Below are 22,941 nucleotides of genomic sequence, written 5' to 3'. Positions count from 1 at the left end.
ACACAAAGAGTCCTTCTCATGCTATGGGAACACAATTCAGGATTCTACTCACATGTTTTTCACTCGGGCATGCTTTGATGTAATAGCAGGGGAGAGAAATTTTGAAGGATTTTCAGATTAATCAGCCAGAGCATGGATGTAGGTTAGGACTAGGAGAACCGTGCTCCTCTGGGATATTATCTGCAGCTCAACTTACCGCAGATGAAATCAAACGTGCTTTGGGAATGCAAATGAATTAGGATGTCACAAAAAGTAATTCAATTTGCAGCAGTGGGGTTTTGAATTTGGTTAGTTACCTACAAGATCTTTATTTAACTGTAAACCTGGTACAATACTTACCATGATTTCCCATTTGAAATTCATTTTACTGCTATTTTAAAAATCAGGCCTGATAACTTCTAACAGATTTTCAGGTCATGTCTCTATTATATGTATATTTATCTCTATGCAATTGCACACTTAGGGATGCTCTGTAACAGATCTGCACAACAGTGGCATCTCTCACAAACATAAAAACAAGGGTAAGACTTTTGTTCATTTCACCACTGTGGAAGAGGTAAGTGGAACAAGACAGCTAATTAGTCATTCTCCATTTCAATCCTCGACAACCACAAAGAGAGCTTGTTTTTTTACTGCAGGCATTGTCTTACATCAAACAATTTGTAGATAAGAAAAACCAGTTCTCTTCCTGAAGGCACATAAGCAAGAATTTTGATAGAAAAGATGAAACGGCATTAGAAATTAACTCTAACACTTCTTCCCTTCCCTAGCCACTAGAGTATGTCCATTAGGACTCGTTGCTAATATACAACTATATTATCCAGACTGACAAATTTTGCGCAGTCTGCTGTTTTGGTACTAGAGAGCACAAGCCATTAATAGCTGACTGCCTCATTCAAATGAAACAAGACAATTATCAGCTGTAACTTACACAATTAATAATACTGCTGCCAGCATTTTCAGCAGAGATTTGATTCTTTTATAGCTCATTTGAAGTCTTTAGGGAACGTGTTATTAGTACATCTGTCCTGCTGTAAACATAATTATCATGCAAAATTCCATTTATCATGCTGATCAGGAAGCACTTTCTATCAGCCTTTCAGCCTGGGAACACTGATAAACAAGCAAGGGAATTTGACTGCCCCAGCTAACTGGGAGCATGCTCACTGCCAGGACTGTTGCCCTTTCCAGCGGAACCTGTGGCAATTTTCTGAATAAGCACGAGATTTGTGCTGACCTCTGACTTTGGGGTACATCGTGTTTGAACTTGGGGTACATCCTACTGGATACTGCTTGTTTGTATCATTAGTTGTAATGCTCTATTCCATGCTCCTTGCTCATCTCCAAGACCACACTTGTAGGTGGTTCAGGCTTATGGGGCTGCTGCAGAGGGAGCGGGAAGCAACTGTATTCACCATGATCATGAGCCTTAACCAGTAGCATAAACCAAGTCCGTTTCACAGACAACAGGCAACATCTACTTCAACAGAGCATCACTTTTAATATACAAACTGGGCTGGGGTCAGGTGCAAACAGACATCAGTCAAACAGATGTCAAGAAACACTGTGCTGAACTTTGTCTAAAATGGGTACGAGGTTTTAAAAAGGGAGTATCATCAAGTCTTACCAAACTCTGACACCTTACATGCAGAACAGCCTGCAACTGCAGGCTTGATGTGCAGAGAAACTCTTCATGGACAACTTAACCCTTGGAGATCTACTGACATCAAAGTAAGATTAAATGAAGTAAAGGTCAGCCCCTGCACAGACCTCCTGTGAACTACAGCTTCAAATTGTTTAAAAAAGCCTCATTCATACCAATAAGCTGATGCTGTGACCAAAAGGCACCATGCTGCTTCAGCCATCTACCACCCCCTGCATCACATCAGCAGAAAGTCTCCTGCAGCCAGCCAGGTAAGGGAAGCACACAAGTGATTAGTGATCAGCTTCTACTGGGTTTTGTGAGGGAGGAAAAGATCTGCTGTCCTCAATGGGATCAGCCCAAAACAATCCTCAAATCACAAGAAGTGATTAACTGTTCCTGCATACCAGGAAGCTGCTCCCATAGCTGCTGGCTGTCCCCAAGCCTTCCTCCACTGCAGCTACGGGCACCTCCTTCAACTCAGCCAGTGAGCAGCATCTAAAACAGTCACAGGGAATAGGCTGGACTCCTTCAAGCTCCACAGACAGATGCCAAACAGGCCTGTGACTAATATGGATCACATCCAGTCTTTGGAACTTAACAATTTTTCTCTACTGATAGGAACATTCTTTTTTTCCCCAGCATTTAAAAATCGCCTGACAGGACGTAGGGGACCTGCAGATGCCCTGAGGTTGATGGAATCATGCTGCTGCAGCAAAGTGCAAAGGAGGAGGAGACCAACTCCTGATGATATCAGAAAGCAAATGCTGTTTCAAAGAGAAAGTATTTGACTGCTGATAAATATGTGATAAAGTTATGGGGGTTTTTTTTAAATGTGGGAGAAATTAATAAATCTAAGTCAAGAAAACTGCTGTTGCAGGCTGATATTGGTACATGCAGAACAGCTGCATGACCACAGAAACTCATAAGTTCACTATGTTAATACATTGAGCCATTATGGATTGTATTTTAAGCAACTAATTCCCAGATGATTCTGATGTTTCATTTAATTGTATTAAGACAGGGTGACTGTGAGAAATGAGTAGCACAGTGGTTACATCAATTGCTCTCTTTAAATTCAAGAATCGTGCATATGCAGATTGCTTAATTTCTCCCATACATCTGCATTTGCATATCTTTCTTCTCTGAAGAGCTTTCAAAAGCTCAAGTTTTAATCAGAGGACTATTTTTGATCCTAATTTTCCAAGCTGCAGTAAAGCTGCTTCATGACCTAATCTGATGGCAAATGTACCATCATTATACAGAGGTTTCTCGCAAGTTGTACAATAACTAGCCATAATGTTTCTTATTTTTAATCACTGATACAGCAGGTGCCTTGTGTCTAATTAGAGCTATCCATCTGCAGACATTGCTTTAACTCAGACCAGCAGATGACTTGTTGGAGCAAGCGCTGGCTGGTGTGAATAAAATACACTGCAGGACAGTGTCTGCACATCAGCCCCCTCAGACACAGCCCAGCACACCAAAACTGTGAGCCAAGGCAGCCCTGCCTCCCTGTACACCCAGGCGCAGACTCTCTGCTTTTATTTTTGACACTATTCTCAGAAAAATTTAAAAATCTCCTATTTCATGGGGGACGGAGCATTTTGATTTGTCCGAAGCCAGTATTTCTCTTTGAATTTTCTTTTTTCTTCTTATATACACACAAGCACACATACTCATCTGTATACATGATGTAAAAGATACATACTCAGGAAAACAAAGGAATGTTTCCCACTGTTTGAACATGCCCCCTTTCTGAAGAATTTTGCTTCCTGAAGAAAAGTTCACAGAGTTTTCTGTGGTTTGGCTTAACAGCTTTAAATGTTGTGCTTCCAGACAGACAGAAAATCTGGCTTACCCACAGCTTCCCCCCTCTGTTCCACATATAACAGGTCACTGTTGTGGCCACAAGAAAGACGGCAACCGCTGCTAAAACTTTAATCTCCCCCAAAAGTCGTAATCTTTATATAGCAAATATAATGAGCTTTCTCAGTGACATACTTCAACAGTGTTTAACAGGATTGCATAAGCAAAGTTATATTTAAAACCACTGAAAATGCAACCCAATTCTCCACAGTCTGCTCTGGTGATAATTAATGACAGATTTCATTAATATTCACTTATCCCATCTTTTTTCTTGTAGCATTGTGCCCCACTCACACAAGGACAGCAGAGAAGAGTTGTCTTCTATTAAAGAAGCTCTGTTAGGCATCACAGATAACATATGAAGCGCGGCCATGCTGTTCTCTATCCTCTATTACCTTTCAATTTTATTCTCTAGAAATTGTTTCAGCAGTTGATTCCAGGCTGTAACCAGAGGAGGAGCAGGAGGTATTCTGCCACTGCTATCAGGCAAGCCAGTGGAGGACAGAAAAGGGGAAAAAAAAGAAAAATTCAAAGTATTTTGCAAAGTAGTCCAAACGGTTGGAGGTGGCAAGGTTTCTCTCCTCTTGCCTGTCTGGTCACAGTGTGATGCCATAACAAAGCATCACTAAACACACAGATTTATCCAGAAAGATAAACAAAATGATATTTGAACGGAAAGACAGCAGGTTTAGGTTAGATACTACGAAGACATTCTTCCCTCTGAGGGTGGTGAGGCACTGGAACAGGTTGACCAGAGAAGTTGTGGATGCCCCATATCTGGGAGTGCTCAAGGCCAGGCTGAATGGGACTTTAAGCAACCTGGGCTAGTGGAAGGTGTCCCTGACCATGGAAGGGGAGTTGAAACTGGATAATCTTGAAGGTCCCTTCCAACCCAAGCCATTCTATGATTCTAGGATCCCATACTACTCTCTCCTGAACTGTCCTACCTCTCCACAAGGAGTCGCTCTGAATTTAGTTCTCCCAGTTATTTGCCACAAGCATTTGGAACAAGAGAGTGATGAAACCAATGGCTAATGGAAACTAATGGTCATTTGAACAATCTGCCTAGTTTCATATGCATCCAAACAAGTGTGCACACCCTTGGTTTTCCACAGATCTGCATGCCAAAGGAGGCACACACTCTCTGAACACCAAATCATCTATCCCATTCTTAAACAAGAATAGTCAAGAGACACTTTTTTATGTCAATGAAATTGCAGTTTCTGAGGGCAACACAAGGATCACATCACAACAGCCTGCCTCTCTAGGGCAGGTTTCAGGAACGTTGCCCCCAGCTCTGCACTTAATGCAAATGTAGGAAAAATCACATGAAGCCATATTCCCCAACCACTCTCACAATCCCCATCTCACCACAAACAAGTCTTGAGCCCAAATCTCTGCAGGATTTTGAGATCCTCCCAGCGATGGGGGAGGACAGGGAAGTGAAGAGGAAAGTAGGAGGAAGAAGGAAACAGCTGCTTCCCCTTCCCCATCTGGTATTTCTTCTGAAAGCTTTGATCTCCCCTTTATACATAGAGTATAACAGGAGCTACTTTCTTTCCCTTTGTCCTGGAAAAAGATAGACAAAAAAGCCTTACCCTCCTTTACTCCTGCAAATCTTCTACCCTGTCCCTGCCAGTTTTGCTGGGGAGCTGAAGCAGCATCTTTTGCTGGGCTGCAGAATCCTGTGCAAAGACAACTGTCACTCCCAGCATTTTTTTTTAATTCTCATTTGAAGCCCAGTGAACTACTCCAGAGCACAACAAAATGTCCAATAAGCTTTTCACAGAAACAAGACTTAAATTTCAGAAATATTTATCTTGATCTCAAAGATGCACACTCTTAACTTCTGACTCCATGGGCAAATGATTTAACAGACCATACACACATTAAAAAAAATCAGAAACTGAAAGGAAATTCAGTAATACCAACCTCCCAAGCTATAGACTGGGAAGCTGGCCATGGAATTGCCTAATTTCATGAATATTTGGGAGGAGGTACGACTTTTATTTCAATTCACAGACCACAGCAACAACTGGAGAGAAATTCTTTAAAAAAAGGCTCTTAAGTACAAGGGACAGCTGTGTGTCCCATCCCAACATGACACACTGGGACAGTTCTGCAGTGCCACTGCTCAGTTTTCAAGGTGCTTTTACCATTGTCAGTAAATGTGCTATTTCAAAGACTGTTAGGTAACCACAACCCAAGCGAGCAGCTGCAGTGAGCTACTCACGGGCACCGCTGCCAGTATGACCACGAAACAGGTAATTCTGAAAAAGCTCCAAACTCTATTTGAACATCTTAATCCAGAAGGAGATGAGACCCCATCTCATGACAGGTTAACAACCGGTTGGGGATTTAGCATGCCCCAGAGCAGCTGGCTGGTTTCGTTGAGACAGGCAATGGTGCCCCCAGGTTACATCCACAGAATAAAGACTTACTGAAACAGAAGGCAATTGCCTTGCTGAAAAGGAAAAGTAGTAACAAAAAGAAATAAAATCAGAAGCCCCTCCTGACTGACTTCAGTATCACAAGTTTCTGGGAGAAGAGAACAAAAGGTGTCCACACACTCAGACCCTAACCTCAAATACCAACGGATGGGTGGAGGATGTGAGAACAAAGTCGAGCAGCCAGAAGGATGCACTGTTCCCCTTGCATTTCTCTACACTTCCTCCTATAAACTCAGGAACTACACTGCTGATCATCTGGGTCTGTTGGCTTGTTTTCCAGTTTCACATCTACCTTACCCTGGCTCCTGCTATGGGAGATGCCGGTGCAGAGGCAACTCCCAGACAGCCCTCCCTACTCCTGGGGCACACTTTGGTACCTGAGCTGTCCCAGCAGCTGCATCTTCCCGTGACAGCAGGACCAAGGCAGACACTAAAAGCAACACTTTGATGGCCACAGTTGTTACCACCTCCATGGTGATATCCAGCATTTTCCAGAGAGCCTGATCTCCATGGAAAGGTATGGAGAAGAACTCTGCGTTTGTGTGTTCGTATGCTTCATTCAGTATTCATTGCGGATTCTCTGAAAGTGGAAGGCATGAGAGACCGGTGACTGTTTGAACAACAAAAACAAAGCTAAAACATATTAAACATTCATGAATTTCTATGAATCCATAATGAATCTTATTTTTTGCCTTCTGTTATGTAGCTCTTTAGGGCTTTATCTTTTTAAATCTGGTTTTTTTTGGATCTTGAAAGTCAGAAACTTTGTCAAAAAGGCAGAATGCAAGGGGATTATTAGACTGAGCATCTCCACCTCTTCCCAACAGCCCATGAACTTTAAAAAGCCTCTACCATAGATTGCAAGACTTTGGAGCTGGAAATACTGGAATAACTTCCTCTGCCAAAAAGATGGAGAGGAGACATGGAACCCTTTATCAGGTCATGTGACTCAGAAATGTTGCTAATGCTTCCAGTTGTAATGAAAAAAACATTAAAATCTTAAAAACAGCTACTAAGAATCTTAAAAACTGCTAAGTCATGGCTCACAGTATTTGTCATTTGCTCTTCCATTTCCCCAAGCCAGGAGTGTGATATGCTTGCATATGCTACCTTCCAAACATGATTGCTGACTTCTGTTGAAGTCACGGGCATATGCAGAAAGAAAAGTAAGTTTGAGTCCCTGAAAATGCATAAAATCGATCTGGCTCTCCTACTCCATTCAATCAATAAAGCTGTGTACTTCTGACAGCTGAAAACCCTAAATGTGGGGTAATACAAGAGCAGAGGCAGCCTTCTTCCCTGGCTTAAACCAGCAGCTACTTGAGTAAGGTGATACTTTGGGTTGTGAAATAAAATCTTGGAATTGTGAACATACTTGCTTCAGTGAGCCTCTGCTTTGGGGCCAGTAATCCCTTTAATTGCCCCAAATCACCTAGAGGCACCTCCAGGCAGAAAAATCTTTGTTCTGTAAGCAGCATTGTGCAGACAACAAAACCCTTAAATGTAAAACCAGCTGGGGAAAAGTTTGACAGCAGCTCATCATGTCTTCTTAGAAGATTAAGTATATTAAAAAGAACAAAAAGCACAAAGTGCCTTGAAAAAAAATCTCATTTTGACCCCACTTTGGATAAAAATGATTTTTTGTCACAGACTTCACTGATTTAGTGTCCAGTATTCTCACAGGCTACATTCAGCTTTCAGTATTACAAGAACTAATTGCACACATTCATTTACAAGAATATCTCAAACTTTCCCTCTAAGATTTTAAAATATACCAGCCCAGTAGTGCAAAGGAGTCACTTATACCAATAAATGGATCCAATCCTGTAAAAACTCACGCACTTCAGTACTCTTAACAAAGGTGCTAACTGCATGACTAATGATGCACTTCTGCAGAAACCTCAGCTAATGGGGCCCATGCTCAAATGAAACTACAAAACTACTCATTTTGACTATTTTAGGCAATGTCTTTATGAGCCAAAGGCAACAAGTTACCTGGAAAAGTAAGACTGAACATATCTGCAAGTGTTTGCAGGATCAGGCTTTATTTTCATACAGCCTTTTATCAATGACAAAAGCTAATTTAAAAAATACTTCTTTCCAACTAATTGCCTCTTTCAAGAGATGGCACTAAATATAATGCAAGGAAGATTTGCTTTATAGCATCCTTGAAGGTGTGTTAAAACACACAAGAATCTCTTCTTTAAAAAGGATTAAGACATATTTAGATGGCACAGACATGAAATGCAGACCAAACAACTCTAGCACAGATACTAATCACATGAAATGGATAACCTCGTAATATCACACATCTTAGATCATCTGACTTGTGTGTCTGTCTGCATATTCAGCATCACAGCCCCAAGATGAAAAAACACAGACAGAGAAGAAAGAGATTCTTGTTTCCTGGTAAAGCTCCTTGCATTAAAGAACTGAAAGCAGGGCAAAAGGCCCATTCAAAAATGTGCCACAAAACACTTCACCATAGACCTAGGAGCTTTGTTGTGAGAGGAGAAAGGGAAAAAAAAAAAGGATTTTGAACAACAATATTGACTAATGGGATTACATGTATACAACAGTTTCCCATTCACAACACCCTCCCGGGGAGCTGAACACAAGCTCAATTTTACCTGCGCCAGTAACAGTCACATCATTTTATGACGGTTATTAAGCCAACAGGGTACAGACCACAAAGCTGCTACCAAAAATACTTAATCTTCCAAGGAGGCTATCAGACAGGCTATTAAAGCAACAATAATCCTCCCCCCAACAGTATGTTTTATCATCTACAAATGTACATCTGTAAATCTCTCTCTCTTTGCTTTAAGTAGGAGCTCATGAAACATACACTTTTGTAGCATATTTTTGGTAACTTAAAGCTTTCAGATTATCTATAATGTAATATCTGGCTAAGTAATACACAGAAAAGAGTATCCTGATGCCAATACAACAACACATGAAGACAAACTGTTTAACATCCTTTTGAACTCGCTTGCATACAAAATCTTCTCTGTATTCATATTAGACAGAAGGGGTATAGAGAAAGAGGCCCTAGGACTGAGTATTCCTTCCCTTCTTTTTAATATATGAACTAATTTTTCACCAAACCACAACATGCATACATGTTTTGAAGGTTTTTAAGAAAAAGAAAGAAAAAAAAATGGAAAACAAATTTGGGAGCAGAACTGCAGCAGTTCTGGACAGGAAAAACTGTTTTAGCAACCAGAAAAACTTATTCCTGCACCTCATAAAGAATAAATACAGCCATGAATACAGAATAAACATCCTTGATTGTACTAATAAGAACAAATATAATGTAGACACACAGCTATTGTTTGAAGAAAAGCACATCCAAAGCCTTCACAGTGACAGCTCCAGCCCCCTGCCACGCTCCAACAGGCGCTGTGCAGCCTTGCAGACTGCCAGGACAATGTCAGCAAGGAAAGGGATGGTCAAGTAATGTGATGGTCACCACCATCTGCCTGTGGTGAAGATTTCCCGGGCAAGAAGGTGTCAGGAGGCTGCAGCAGTGGGGAAGGGAGCAGACATGGGGTTTGCAGACAATGCTGAGGTCCCCTCACAGGCAATGTTGTGGGGCAGTGAGTAGCACTACCAGCAGTGGTAGTTGGAATACTCGATCCTGACACCAGGAAACCATTTCCACAAACTCATCTAGTAAAATGAGGGATGCAAGTGCTAACAGACCAGCATTCATCTACCTGTGACAGACCAACAATGAGAACTGTGAAGATTTCCTCTCCTGGCAGGATCTGCTAACCGCTGTTTGGGAAACAGGAGATTCATATGCTTTTATTTTTCGTTTTGAAGCAGCAGAACCTTAAGAATCTGTCCAGATATGGAACCAAAACAGCACTTCTGTTGCTGTCTCTTCAGCTGCCTGAGAACCCGCAGCATCTTCTCTCCACCCCACAAGTCTCTGCAAAGGAAGAAGGTTGAACAAAGTGCCACTATATGAAGGCCATGGCCCCCACAGCAGCAGGAAAAAAACCGAATTATGCAAAACTTGCACTGTTTTCTTCTGTCCCCTTTGCCTCCTCAGACCTGAACAATAACAAGCTTGTCTAACATGGAGGAAAGAGTGGAATGGCTTCGTGCTTGGACAGGTCAGAACAGATAAATGCAGAAATGTGCTTGCCAAACACCATCTGCATCTGGCTGGGATAAGGGGGAAACACAAAGGTGCTTCTCACAAGGGTGAGAAGCTGCAGACAGCAGTACCAATGGAAGACCACAACCCTCTCCCTCTGTGCAAAACCTTGGTGTGGTTCCCCCTGCCAAATCTCTGGAGGGATCCAACATGAAGGGTCATTTGGTAGCTACTTACATAGAAGTCACAGCCAAAATTTTGCCTTATTGCTTCCACTGAAAATGAAATCAGCTATACTTTGTATAAAAGTGGGGCTTTTTACTTTCTTTTGATTAAACAAATGAGCCCTCCTCACCAGACCACACAAAACAGAAACCACTACTTCCTCAGACACTGCATGTTCACATCTAAAAACAGCCCCGGACAAGGGTAAAACCATACTGGGTATGACATCAGACCTCTATATTGATCAAGCTCACAAACTGCCATCAACATGTGACACACAATTTTGAAATTTTGGTTTTCCTGTTTCACCTTCTCCACTAAACAGACAGGAAAGATGTCTGTTAATGTGAACAACTGAATTAAAAAAAATATAATATCCATTTTTGCAGAATCTACCACATTACAAAATGAAAATCTAGACAGCCCACAACTGACCAGTAAGAAGAAAACAGATCCCTCCCCAGTTCACCAGGGATGTGAAGTCTTCACTACCATAACCCCTCATCTTGGGAAACTGGATGTGAGGGTCAAGAGCCTCTCAAAAGATAGTTTCTTCTAACATATGAAAATGACACAAAAAACCCTCCAAACAAACAAACAAACAACCAGACAAGACCATGTTGAAATATTCCTGGGTCATACAAAACAAAGAACTGCAACAACTGCAAGGTAAGTGCCAGTCACACGAAAGACCGCGCCACCCTCAACTGCTGCTATCACATTCATTTATCTAGTAAGATATTCAAGATATGCAATCACTCGACAGGTTGGAAATATTACCTCTGCACTTAAAATAGAAAAGACAGGCCTAATCCTGTTCTCATTTGTACCTGAGCAACCCTGCAATTAATTCAAAGGTTGTTCGTTTTCAGACGCCTTGATCTTTGCAACCAGGCAGTGGCTTACAAGGGCTTTTTCATGCCAGCCTCTTTGCTCTCAACCCATCCTCCCCAACGGAGAGAATTCCAATTACAACCTACACCCTTCTGCAGTGCCCTACTGCACTCAAGAGGTCACGGGCTTGGGGCTTAGCTCCAAAGGAATATGGAGGAGTAATGGCATTTTGTACAGCACTGAGCACAGCATTGGTACCACACTGTAAAAAAAATCCTCGCTCCTGCTGCAACACTACATCTTCCAGGAGAAGGAAGCCTGTGAGCTCACAAACACACTGAGAAAATACACATTTCCATTCACATCATCCATTCAACCTTCCCACAAGAGCGTGAGGACAGCAACAGAAAATACTCAAAATACCCTCAAAGTGCCCATTTAAGGTGCTGGCATATTCATACAATTTGCGGTTTTTATTTTCAAATGCGTCTGCTCGAAGTTTCTCCCTGTTACACCCTAGCACTATCTTTGACTTGAACAGCCTTACATCAATAAGGAAACTAATGAACAAACAAGAAACGAATATTTATAATAATCTCTTTAAAACAAACAGAAGCAAAAAGCCTCGGACAATGAAGTCTGTTTCTTAAAACAAATGTGTGCAGACACTTGCTACTTGTGAGGCTGCTCTCGAGTTCTGCAGTACCTGGAGTGCCTTTTAAAATAGACGAATATTTTACCCTGAGTCGAGTCATGCACATGGAAAAATACGGATTTTCCAAATAAATCTCAAAGGTCACAGTGGAGGTACTTGACAGTGACACTTTGTGTTCTGCTGTAAATAATTCTGCCTTTTTAAGCAACCACCTCTGAGCTGCCACTTCTTCTGGATTAGTTTATGCTAAAAGATGGGATTCTACAAAGTAGTGAACACCACCAATTAAAAATCAAACCCAGTTTTGCTTTAGGAAAACAGCCTCATAAAATTAAGGAGGTTCCTAAGATACACAATGTGCTGAAGACAGAAGGTTACGTGAACTCAGTTTTTAAAATACAAAGACAACCCTTTGTGCTTTAAAGGTCTCACTTCCAAAGCTATTAATAACAGACAGAGAGCTTTCCACACCTTTTTACATAACTTGATGCAGCACCTGCACGACTCACCTACCGAGGCGATTAAACTGTACTTTGCACTGTAGCATCTGAAAGCTATTTTGATTCTCTTCCTATTACCCAAGAAACATCTACATGTGTTGCAGTCAGAAACAGTATCATTCACTTAACTAAATTCAGGGAACTACCGGGTGTGCTTGTAACTGCCAAACCTCCTCAACTGTGCCCACGTCCCAGGTATCAAGATGGATGTCTTCATTTTAATGTAGCTCTCACCTAACCAGGACTTCACTCCCTGTTGTGCACATCCACCACACCCCATGGACACGTGGGCAATACTTCTGTCACTCTGCATTTGTCTGGGTGTAGCTGATTGCAACCTTGACTGAAAAAGGAGGAAATTCATCTCCTTTTCTGTTGGATCTGTAGGTACTAACACAGGCGCAGAAAGCAACAGGAGAATAAAAGTTTGTCTGTGACTGACAAAACACAAGGAATAAAGCTGGCAAGTTAAAAAACCAGAAAGATATTTTCAAGACACATTTCAGACCACAGCTGACATCTAGCTTCTGCTTTATGCTACACCCTTCACACAGGCTGAGTCCAGTGGGGTTGGAAGTGCAGCACATGTCACTGTGAACAGGGAGCAAAGAGAGCTTTGTGAACTGTGGCTAAGGGCTGCATTTGTGCATACACAAATGTACGTACGTGATTGAAGCAGGCCTGAAGGCAAAGGGCCTTACACGACATTCACCTCCTAGCTCCCCCTTTCTTCATCCCTCCGTGTGCTGGGGGTACTGGATGAAACCAGACAACCCCTCCAGCTGTGGTCCTCCCTGAGTGCCAAAGGCATCCTGTCTCCTTGGGGCAGTGAGGCTCTGCTCTCCCATTCTCCAGCACCATGCACCCAGGAAATTCAGCAGATACTCAGCAGACCGCTTTCTGAAGCAGGCTGGCGAAGCTGTGCTGCTTGCACCCTTCAAAGGGCACACCACCAGGCTGGGGATGGAATCCACTTCTCTGCTAGGAGCTGCAGTGGGCAACAGACTGCTCCAGTGCTGTGAGTTACCTCTGTAAAAAGCAATGGTAATAATACCTGATCTTTCAGTCGTGATGAAACTAAATCCATGCCACCGTGCCAGCATGTACACCTCCTGCCAAAAAGGCAGAGAGCTCAGCTTGGGGTCTCTTGCCTTCTCCTCTCCCCTTTCTTGTATATCAACCTCTGTGTCATCCAACCTTGTTGGAGGGCTGGGACATCCCCCTGCACTTCCACCCATGGCAGACCCCCCCTGAAGCAATGATGCTGGAAATGCTAGAGCCTCCCACATTTGTCCATTCACTTTCCTTACTGGGAGCTACTAACCCTGTTAGCCACCTTCAGTGGCTCTTTCTTCATCCTGAAATGGGAAAGGAAATGATGCCCCACAGAGGGGAGAGGATAGAGAGAAACCTGTCACCAGCCTTCCCACACTGCAGAAGACGCAAGCAGCCAGGACAGCAACAGTACTTGTGGTCGATACCTACTGAGGCTGCACTGACACCATCACCACATCCCAGTATCACTCCTCTATCCCTTGTGTACACAAAAAAATCTGCAGGTATGACCTGCACAGTCATGGGTGAAGCCACACACAGCAGGCAGCACACGGACAGCTGAAAAAACAGCTTAGTGCAAGCAGGCTGCAAACCCAGTGGCACTGAGGAATTTCTGGTGCTCAGCATCCTACCCAAAGACCAGAGAAAGGTAAAAGCAAGCTCAAGAGCTTCATCCCTGTTTGTTTCATACAGCTCAGTTCCAGCTACACGGCGCAGAAAGAAGTCATCATAATGTCACCTTACAGATTTTTCCTGTTACACAATAAACGGCTATTTTTTTTTCTTTGCAGGGAAATGTACGCTTCTTTTGAATGCCTTTACCTATAAAATGATGTGTCTATGTCTGATTCACCTAGACAGCATGCAGATTTGAAAACCTAATCATATTTACCTTGGTAATATGTTTATCTCTAGGAGCACCAAAATGCAATCCATTGTTGACTGAAAAATTATGATAAACTTCTCTAGCTTTCTATTTTTTAATCCCACCAATACTATAGAGTCAAAGCCCTGATATTGCAGAGATTTACTTACTAGCAAAACATCATACACTGGTGCTTGATTTAACTGAGCAATTTTATACATAGGTAAACATACAGCCCAGGGTTTTCAGGATCCCTTGTCAGAGAGCACATACCTTCCTCTGTCATCCAACACAATGAGTGGAAAACACATTTCAATTGTGGTGAGTGAATCTTTCCCCAAACCTCAATTTCACAAAATTGCTAGCCTGATCTGTAACAACACAGGGAAAAACACAACTGCTGCTAAAAACATGCAATTGTGCTTTATATTCATAGGTGAGGTGAAAGGTTATTTTTTAAAAAAAATATTTCTTCTAGAAAAGAAGTGAAGCCTCTGCTTCACTTCTCCATTTTCCATAACAGAAAACCTTCCTTATGCAAACACCCTGAAACATTGCTTCTAAAGGCAGCGCTGGCTTTGAAATACATCATGAGAACAGAAAATACATTTAGCATTGATGACAGGAAAGCAGTTGCTACGAACATAACACAGTAGCCCTTGTAAAGGAACCTCATGGTTCCTTAAATATGTATCCCCCTAAATCTGCATATTGCACACTGAGAAGCAAATCCCGAGAGTCCTAGAAGTCTCCCACTGGCACATCACGTTTTTTCCAACTACTGTTAAATTTTCTTCTCCTAAATGTTCTACCAGGCTCTCTACCCTACCCTTGCAGCAAAAAAAACAAACAAACAAAGAAAACCAAACGAAACTTCTGAAAGCCCTTCTTATGAAAACAAACACCATTCCTTAAATTTCTCAGCATGTTATTTGCAAACGACAGGCCAGCAAGCAGATACTCTCCATATGCCAAATTATGTCATTTCCATTTTCTAGAAAGAATACTTCTCACAGCAAGCTGGCAAGGGTTTTTTCAGTTGGGTTGTGAAAAAGAGCCAGCTCTGTGTCTTGCTGCACCTGCTGCGTTGCTAAGCCTGGTATCTGGTGGCAGCCCCTCAGCCACCCATAGCAATTCTGGGTCCAGAAAAGAGTTTGTCATAAAGGCTGCGTACACCCTCAGAGGTGCTGGCAAATGTTCAGGGGTGAATTCTGTGGATATTCGCATATAGATTTCTGTAGACACCAGCTTGTCCCATTTGCAAACAGAATCTGCTTTCCCACACTTCTCAAGGGACAAGCTGGTGCCTACAGAAGTGTGCCCAAGTCCCAACATATAAAACCAAACTTCTGCGTTTTTAGGTTAAATTATAAAGAGCAGTCTTTTCATTCGTGTAGTGGAGAACTTGCATTACATGAGTAATGCAGCTGAAATCAGAGGGAGAAAAAAATTAAATGAATCAAGATTTGGTTCTGCTTCTCATCTTTACCTTCCATTAATACTCACTGCACTACTGAGTCTCCAGACAGCCCACCTGATATTTATTTTTTGAAACAAGGAAATCACGGAATTACTAGAGGATTGGGGTTTTTTTCCTTTCAGAGAGCACACTTGGCAATCTCAGATTTGTGTTTTAGATGTTTTGAACTGTTCCAAGCTAAGCGATATCTTCCACCAGAAGAGTTCTCAAAGTCATAATAATTGCAGACTAAACCATACTTCATAACCAAAAGCTATCATCAAACTATGATCTGTCATTATCCTATTTATCTACCATGGAACTACATTTTTGTGATGGTCTGGAGGGCTGGTGACTCACATGGTTGCTACCAATCTTCATCATTTCAAGGTGCTTTTAACAGTATTATGGTGCAGAGGAAGGCTGTATGGCAGGCTTCTAAGGGAAAGATCCAGTCTGGCTGCCTGCACAGGAGCTTTGCTGGTAAAGAAAAGGGTGAAAAGATAAGATCAAGTAGTGGAAATGCATCCACCACATAAGCAAACCTGCTGAAATTTTCTCCTTCTGCTCTCCTGACAGCTAATGAGGGGTCACCGCACACCAGCCACACACCTGTGTGGTACAACCACGGCACTTCCCACGGCAGGGCTGGACCCAGAAAGCTTTAAATTGGCAGCCAGTGAAGGCAGCCAACACAAACACGACTTTTCATGTGTTATCAGTTAGGTTTCCTCACAGGGGCTAATGTGCACCCACCCAGGCAGACCCCTCTCACCTGTCCAGCTCTAAGGCTGCCTTGCTCTGAAACCTGCAGAGTCCTGAGGCTCTGGCAGACACAGCTGCCTCTCAGCATCTGTCCCTCTGTGAAGTTCTCTAATTAATTCCCTAGTATTCATGAACACTATGTTCTGTCCCACTGTTCTACTCCTCAGAACTGAAAGCAAAGGGTTTTTTTCCTTGTCTGATGAATATCAACCTTTTTTTGTCTGACAGAGATGCTTGCTAAATAGTAGAAGAGCCTAAAATATGCCAGAACAAATTTCTGTGGGATCTGTTTTTAAAAGCTTGTATAGTAAGGGAACAAGGCTGCTGCATCTATGGTGTCCATCCATCTGTGTGTCATCATACTCCAATGACTTCTCAACCATTGGTCAACTTCAACTAACAGCTGGAAGATGATCCCATGTCCACCAGTTTGAAAGGAAGGAACAGAGGGAGGCACTAACCTCTGCACCCTGAACAAGGGAAAAGGCTGGCAGAGACCAATGGTGGTGAAAGTCGGTCCGTGTGATGCGGGGCTGGTCATGCTCAGCACATGCACAGCTCAGAAAACCCAGAAGCTTGACTGCCCCTGCACAGCTCGTGGTGAGTGTGAGGACCCAGCCTCTCAGGGTGCTCGTGCTGAAGGACATGGGCGTGCCCAGTGTTCCTTACAGGACTCATGGAGGAACTTGTACACTGTGTGCTATTATTGAAGCAGCCCTTCCTACCTGAGTCTTAACCCTGTTGTTGAACATCCCCCCTTCAGGGTGGCACAGGATGGCCCTTTAGCCTCCTGGAGTGACAGCGGAGGTCAATAAGCATCCCCTTCTTTAGAGGCAGCAGCTATCAGTGGTATACAAAGTCACACACCTAAGAAAAGACTTAGTTTAGCATGTGCACTTCCCATTGACTTCTCAGACCATTAAATCGCTGTTTTCATGCTATGCTTGTATACATCATTCTGAAATTCAGGCTGCCTGAAGGGCTTTAGGTTCAGTGAATAGCAGTGTCCATCACACACAAAAGGGCTGATGTGCTTCCAGCGGCTCACAACCCAGCTCCTGATGCTGGGATGACCCCACAGAGTGGAGGGTGCCCCCAGCTCTTTGTTCTGCTCCCCTTTCAGGACTCTGCCTGTAAGACACTTGTTTCTGAGAGACTCTTCTTTTGTCTCTCTCGTGTTCAGTTTGGAGGCATCTTCTGTTGTGGGCTGAAACTGCACTGCCTGCCCAAGGCCATGGAGAACTGGATTCTGACCTCACAGCCCTCCAACGCAACCACTAAACAGCAGGATTCAGCCCCTCAACAACATCCTGGAGGCTTCCTCCAGCACTAACAACCCATGGAACTTTGCAAGCCCTACAAAAGTCAGGCAAGTCAACCATTCCAGCATCCTCCTTCATTGCATCTCTCCAGAAGATAAATACTGAGGCCAAATGCAGCTCTTTCCTTTCTAATAGGTAGAAATAAATTGAATTTTCACAAGCTTTACTAACTGTAAATTAATTTTAGAATTACTCAGGAAATTAGATTTATTGTAGGTCAGTAAATTCTGAAGAAAAATCTATTTGGACCATGATAACCTCAGCGTCCTTCTGAGTGGACTTCTCCCCAGTGATTACTCAGCAGATATTCTCTCCTTGCTTCCCAGCACCTGCTGCTCCCAGAAGGAATTCTCCTACCCATCTGCCTTCAAACCTGACACAGCAACAAAGACAAATGCAACTGTAAGCAATCTTTAAACTCCAAACCAAATCACCAAATTGCTTCCTTAGCAAAGCAAGAAAAAAAAGCCAAAACCAAACCAAACAACACAAAAAACCCCCATGTGCTTGTTTCTAACCACCTGGCCCACTGGAAAAGGAAACTTCACATATGGAAACAGCAATACTTTTCCCAAAGAAAAGTATGGCAACAAGAATTCTAGGCATACACAAAAACAGGTACCTGGACAATCACCTAATATGCCGGATGTGAAATTATTTTAAACCAGTGCTGCCAAAACCTTGTTTCACAGAGCTCCTTGCTAATTTAAGATCATGCTATTAAAATAAATTATAATTTGACATGAAAGAAACCCCAGCCCTAGTTTCTAGTAAACTCATGTCCTCACCCACCTGTTCACCACAAATTGAAACAAACTCCTTCTACACTAGACAGAAGCCTTTGGCACCAACCAGCCAACTTCTGAACAATCCTAATTTCTGCCACTTACATATAATTACATACTAGCCTCCAAGCAGCTAGAAGCTCCACATTCCTTTTTCTGTATTGTTTGTGTCTTGTGAACACACATAGAGCACAAACCCAAACCACATTAATGATAACCTTGTTAAATATAAACTAGTATGCAATTATACAAACTGCTAACACAAACAAAAAAGGCAGGGAACTCTGATTATATGTTCACAATGGCTTCTGAAAACTAAATAAAGATAACAAAATAAGGCAGCCTGTCTTGCCTGATACTGTAACAGAAAAAGGCTTTCACAGAAGATAACTTACATGTCTCAGCACAGAGGACTAGTCTGTCAAACAACTCTTCAAACTCAATTTCAAGTTCACTGAAAGGAGAGCAGAAGGGTGGTAGGAAAGGCAGCCAGTGCACATGTGAACTACCAAAAAAATCTGATTTTCCTCTCTGCATCATCCTTCAGGTGAGCTAATGCCTATCTCTGGGCAGGTGCTGTGACTTTCACCCTGACGCCCTGAGAAGGGCTGGCTGTGTGCTGGGGATTTGGCTCCTGCCTGTGCATTAAGAGTGCAGCAGAAGGGCTGCTTGAACCCTCTGTTCTTGGGCTTGTGCCAGCCCAGTGCACGCCTGTGATTTATTTTCTGTGCAGCCAAGAGTGAACCCAGCAATCAGAGCTTCTACCACACCTTTTCATTAAGAAGATGAGGCACAAACGTTCTGTGCAACCTCCATGGTCTGTAGCTGCCCGTTCCTGACGTTTAAAAATATACCCCTTTTCCAGAACAGAAACAGCTCTATTGAAGGCAGGCGACGGCACACGCGCAGCATCACCACAGCCAGCAAAGGCGGGGACATTACCCAGAGCTCTCCTGCACCCGTGTCAGCCTCAAGCAAGTGCTACAACGGAGAGCCTCATACTCATCAGTGGAGCAATGCAAGGTCTTGACCACAGCTAAATCTAGCTCTCAAGAACACAAAACAGCACGAGAAAACCGGCACTTTCCTTGCAGCCCGCATGGCAAGAAAACATACAGCACAAATGATGGCCGCTATAGGACTGGAGGAGCATCCTGGCAAGGTTTCCTTAAGTGACTTCCCTTGCCATGGACTTGGGCTATGCATTCAGTTTGTTTGCGTGCTAGCAGTGCAGCTGAACTTGCAAGACTGAATTTCTAGGTTGTAAACAAGAACAGCAATTACCTTTCCCTCTTAAACTCTACTCTGTTCTCACGTAATTAAAAAAAAAAAAAAAAAAGCATGGGTTGTGGAAGGAAACGTTCAGAAAGTGGGAAACAGGAGCAAAGGAAAAAAATGAGTGGAAGAGGAAGGGCTAAGTGAAGTGATGCCAGTGAGATCTAAGCATCCTTCCCAGAACTGAGCACAGGATCAAAGCATGCAAGAAAGGAAAACCAAGGATGATCCTTGGGAATCCAGAAAAGTAACACTGGAATCTTGCATCAATAATAAACTCACTAAGTAGAAGGTCAAGGAGAATCCAGTCTTTAAATGTTAAGTTCAAGAGTAAAAAAGCGATTCCCGAATCATGGACTGTGGGTCATTTCTCCCCCTCAAGGCTGTGGGCAGAATCACATCACAGACTAAACTGCATGAGTGTGCGTGACATAGCTGTGCAGTTGATCCACAGAGCAGTTACAGGTTGTCACTGCAGAAAATATTTTGAGAGACACATGACTGGGAGAAGAAGGGTGGTAACCCACCAGCAGGCATTTTACTTGGGAAGGTGGGGCTCCCTAGCACAGCACCTGAAAAGGGGCTCAAAAAAGCCACCAATACAACCCAGATGGAAGGGAAAAGAAAACAACCGACAGTGGGGCATGCAGCTAAGATAACTTTCTCCTGGAATACCTCCAATTCCTCCAAGCTGGTTGGTTTTGAATGGGACTTTTCTACAGCGATCTATGCTCAATTACACTTATAAACCCTTGCAATAACATGTGACTCAAAGTCTACCTATTTGTCCAAGGGAGAAACAAGGAGGGAGTGTGGCAAATGGGGAATGTGGGAGTGGCTGCCGATGAGGGCTTGGGGAGCACAGTCATTTCCTTCAGCTTCTTCCCCGCTTCTTCCCCCCCCTCCGTCTTTGATATCTGAGTATGTTGTTGAGGAAGTGAAGGAAGGTAATTTTGTATCCACAGGCATTCACACATTTTTACATGATTGCGCCTTCTTAGCCAGAAATCTCAGCTTGAGAGCTGAAGCAGGTAAGGTTGGTCCTTTGGGAATTAAAAGGCAAAAGAGTACCTGGCGGCAAGAAACGACCCAGAGGAACAAAGTGCTTGTAGATAAGGAGCTTATTTAGGGTGGTAGCAAGACGCTTCTTAAACCATGCGCTCGCACCGTAATCCGCGGATTTCGATGCAAAGATTTCCTTCCCTCTTGTGGTCTACAGACCTGGCTACAGCGCACTTGACTCAGGACTGGATTCCAGCTTGCTGTCTATAGGATAGGCAGCACGGCGGGATGAATCCACCACCAGTCGGAAGAGCAGAGTGACAACCTCTCCGCAGCTGGCTGGGCTGCGGCGGGGCACGGCGGCTGTGCAGCCGCACGCCCGCACTGCTGACCGGGAGACAAACTTTCAGGCACTCGTGCCCAGGCGGGGACGACCGACCGACCGGCTGCTGCCGCCCGGGAGGCTCGGGCACCTCCGCTGACCTGCCCCTACACGCTCGCACATCCCCGTCGCTGCCGCTGCTTCCCCGGCCGGGCGGCAGCGGAGCGCCCAGCCGGCCCCGCGGAGGGAGGTGCGGCTATCGGCCTCCCTCCCCACTGCTTCCCGCGGCCGCCCGGCGGCCGTGCCCGCCCCTCCCGAGCCCATCGCCATCCTGTGCATCCCCCATCCCCGCATCCCGCGCATCCCTCATCCCCGCGGCGCGGCTTACCGGGACCGCTGCAGCTCGAAGGCGGCGGCGAGGCCGGGCTGCCCCAGCTCTCCGCTGCCGCCGGCGCTGCCCTGGGGGCTGGTGCGACCGAAGGGCGCCGGCAGCACCCCCGCCGTGAAGGAGTTGAGGCGGCCGCGGCTGCCCGCCGCCGCGGCGCCCAGGAAGGCGGCGGGCGGCACCTGCACCGCGGCGAAGGCGTCCTCCTCCTCCTCCTCGTCTTCCTCCTCCTCCGGGGGCTCGGCGGGCGCCGCCGGGGGCTGCCGAGCCGCGGCGGCGGCGGCTGCGCCTGGCGGGGCCGGGCGGCGGGGCCGTCGTTGCCCGGCGGCGGGGGCCGCCCGTCGAGGGAGATGCTGGTGAGGAAGGAGAGCGCGGCCTGCCTGCGGCGGGGGTCGCTGCGCGCCGGCGGCGGCGGCGGCGGCGGCCCCGGCGGCGACTGCGGCGCTTTCCTGGGGCAGGGCTCCGCCGGCGGCGGCAGGGGCCCGGCGGCGGGACTGCCGGGGCTGGCGGCGGTGGCGGCCGCCGCCATTGTCGGCCGGCTCCCCCTCCCCTCGCCGCTGGCCGGGCGCTGCCTCTCGCTGCCGGCCCGTCAGGCGGGCGGGCGGCGGGACATGGGCGCCGCGGTCCCTCCGGGGTGCATGGGGGTGTCGGGGGGTGCGCTCCGCCCGGCCGCGCCGCGCTGCCCCGGGCCCCCGCCGCCCGCCCGCTCCGTATTTATAGGTGCAGCAGCCGCGCCGCCGAGCGCCCTGTGCAATAACACGGCAATCACGTGTGGGAAACGGGGCGCTGGAGGAAAACAAAAGCCCGGCCAGCAGCCCGGAGGAGGAGGAGGGAGAAGGGTGGGTCTCAGCGAGCTCCCTCCTTTCAATCTCTCTCTTTTTTTTTCTTCCCTTTCACCCCCTTCCCTTCCCTTCCCTTCCCTTCCCTTCCCTCCTCCTCCTCCTCCTCCTCCTCCTCCTCTTTTTCCCTTCCTGGATGCGTGGGGGCGGGCGGGAGCCGGGGAAGGTGGAGTCTGTGCCCGTAGTACACGGCACATGGCCCTCGGAGCCAGGCGCAGAGCGCACCGGACCCGGTGTTGTGGCTCGGCGCGGCCCGTCTGCGGCACCGGGAGCAGCACTGGGAGCGGCACCGGGATGCAGCCGTGCCGTGCTAGCGGCCCTGGCGCTGCCCGCTGGTTTTCCCGGGTGGGGGCTGGTACCTGGGGCAGGCGCTGGCGGTGCCCGATGGGCAGGGAGGAGAGTCGGGGACGGGGGGCAGCCCCCGGCGGTGCGCTTGGATGCTGACGGTGCGGCAAGCCTGGGCTGTCCCGGCCGCTGCTGCCCCTGCTGCAGTCTGAGGCGTGCGAGTGCCTCTGTGCGTGCAAGTAACATCTCACGGGTTCCCTAAACCATTAAAGCAACCTCCTTCCCTCAAGCCTTTCCC

At 45.6% G+C, this 22,941-nt stretch overlaps 1 protein-coding gene across 1 annotated transcript in view; it reads right to left on the bottom strand.

Annotated features, from left to right (window-relative positions):
* The window catches only part of CABLES1 (Cdk5 and Abl enzyme substrate 1), a 70,782-nt gene extending 48,380 nt beyond the window's left edge, over positions 1–22,402 (bottom strand). The window contains 2 exon segments of the mRNA XM_039548724.1: positions 21,523–21,781; positions 21,784–22,402. Of these exon segments, the coding sequence (XP_039404658.1) occupies positions 21,523–21,781; positions 21,784–22,048 (524 nt within the window). The 5' untranslated portion in view covers positions 22,049–22,402.
* Positions 22,403–22,941: the final 539 nt, after the last annotated feature.

This window comes from Corvus cornix, chromosome 2 (assembly GCF_000738735.6).
Source record: "Corvus cornix cornix isolate S_Up_H32 chromosome 2, ASM73873v5, whole genome shotgun sequence".
Classification (NCBI taxonomy): Eukaryota; Metazoa; Chordata; class Aves; order Passeriformes; family Corvidae; genus Corvus; species Corvus cornix.
This window is presented reverse-complemented; position numbering and strand designations above follow the sequence as displayed.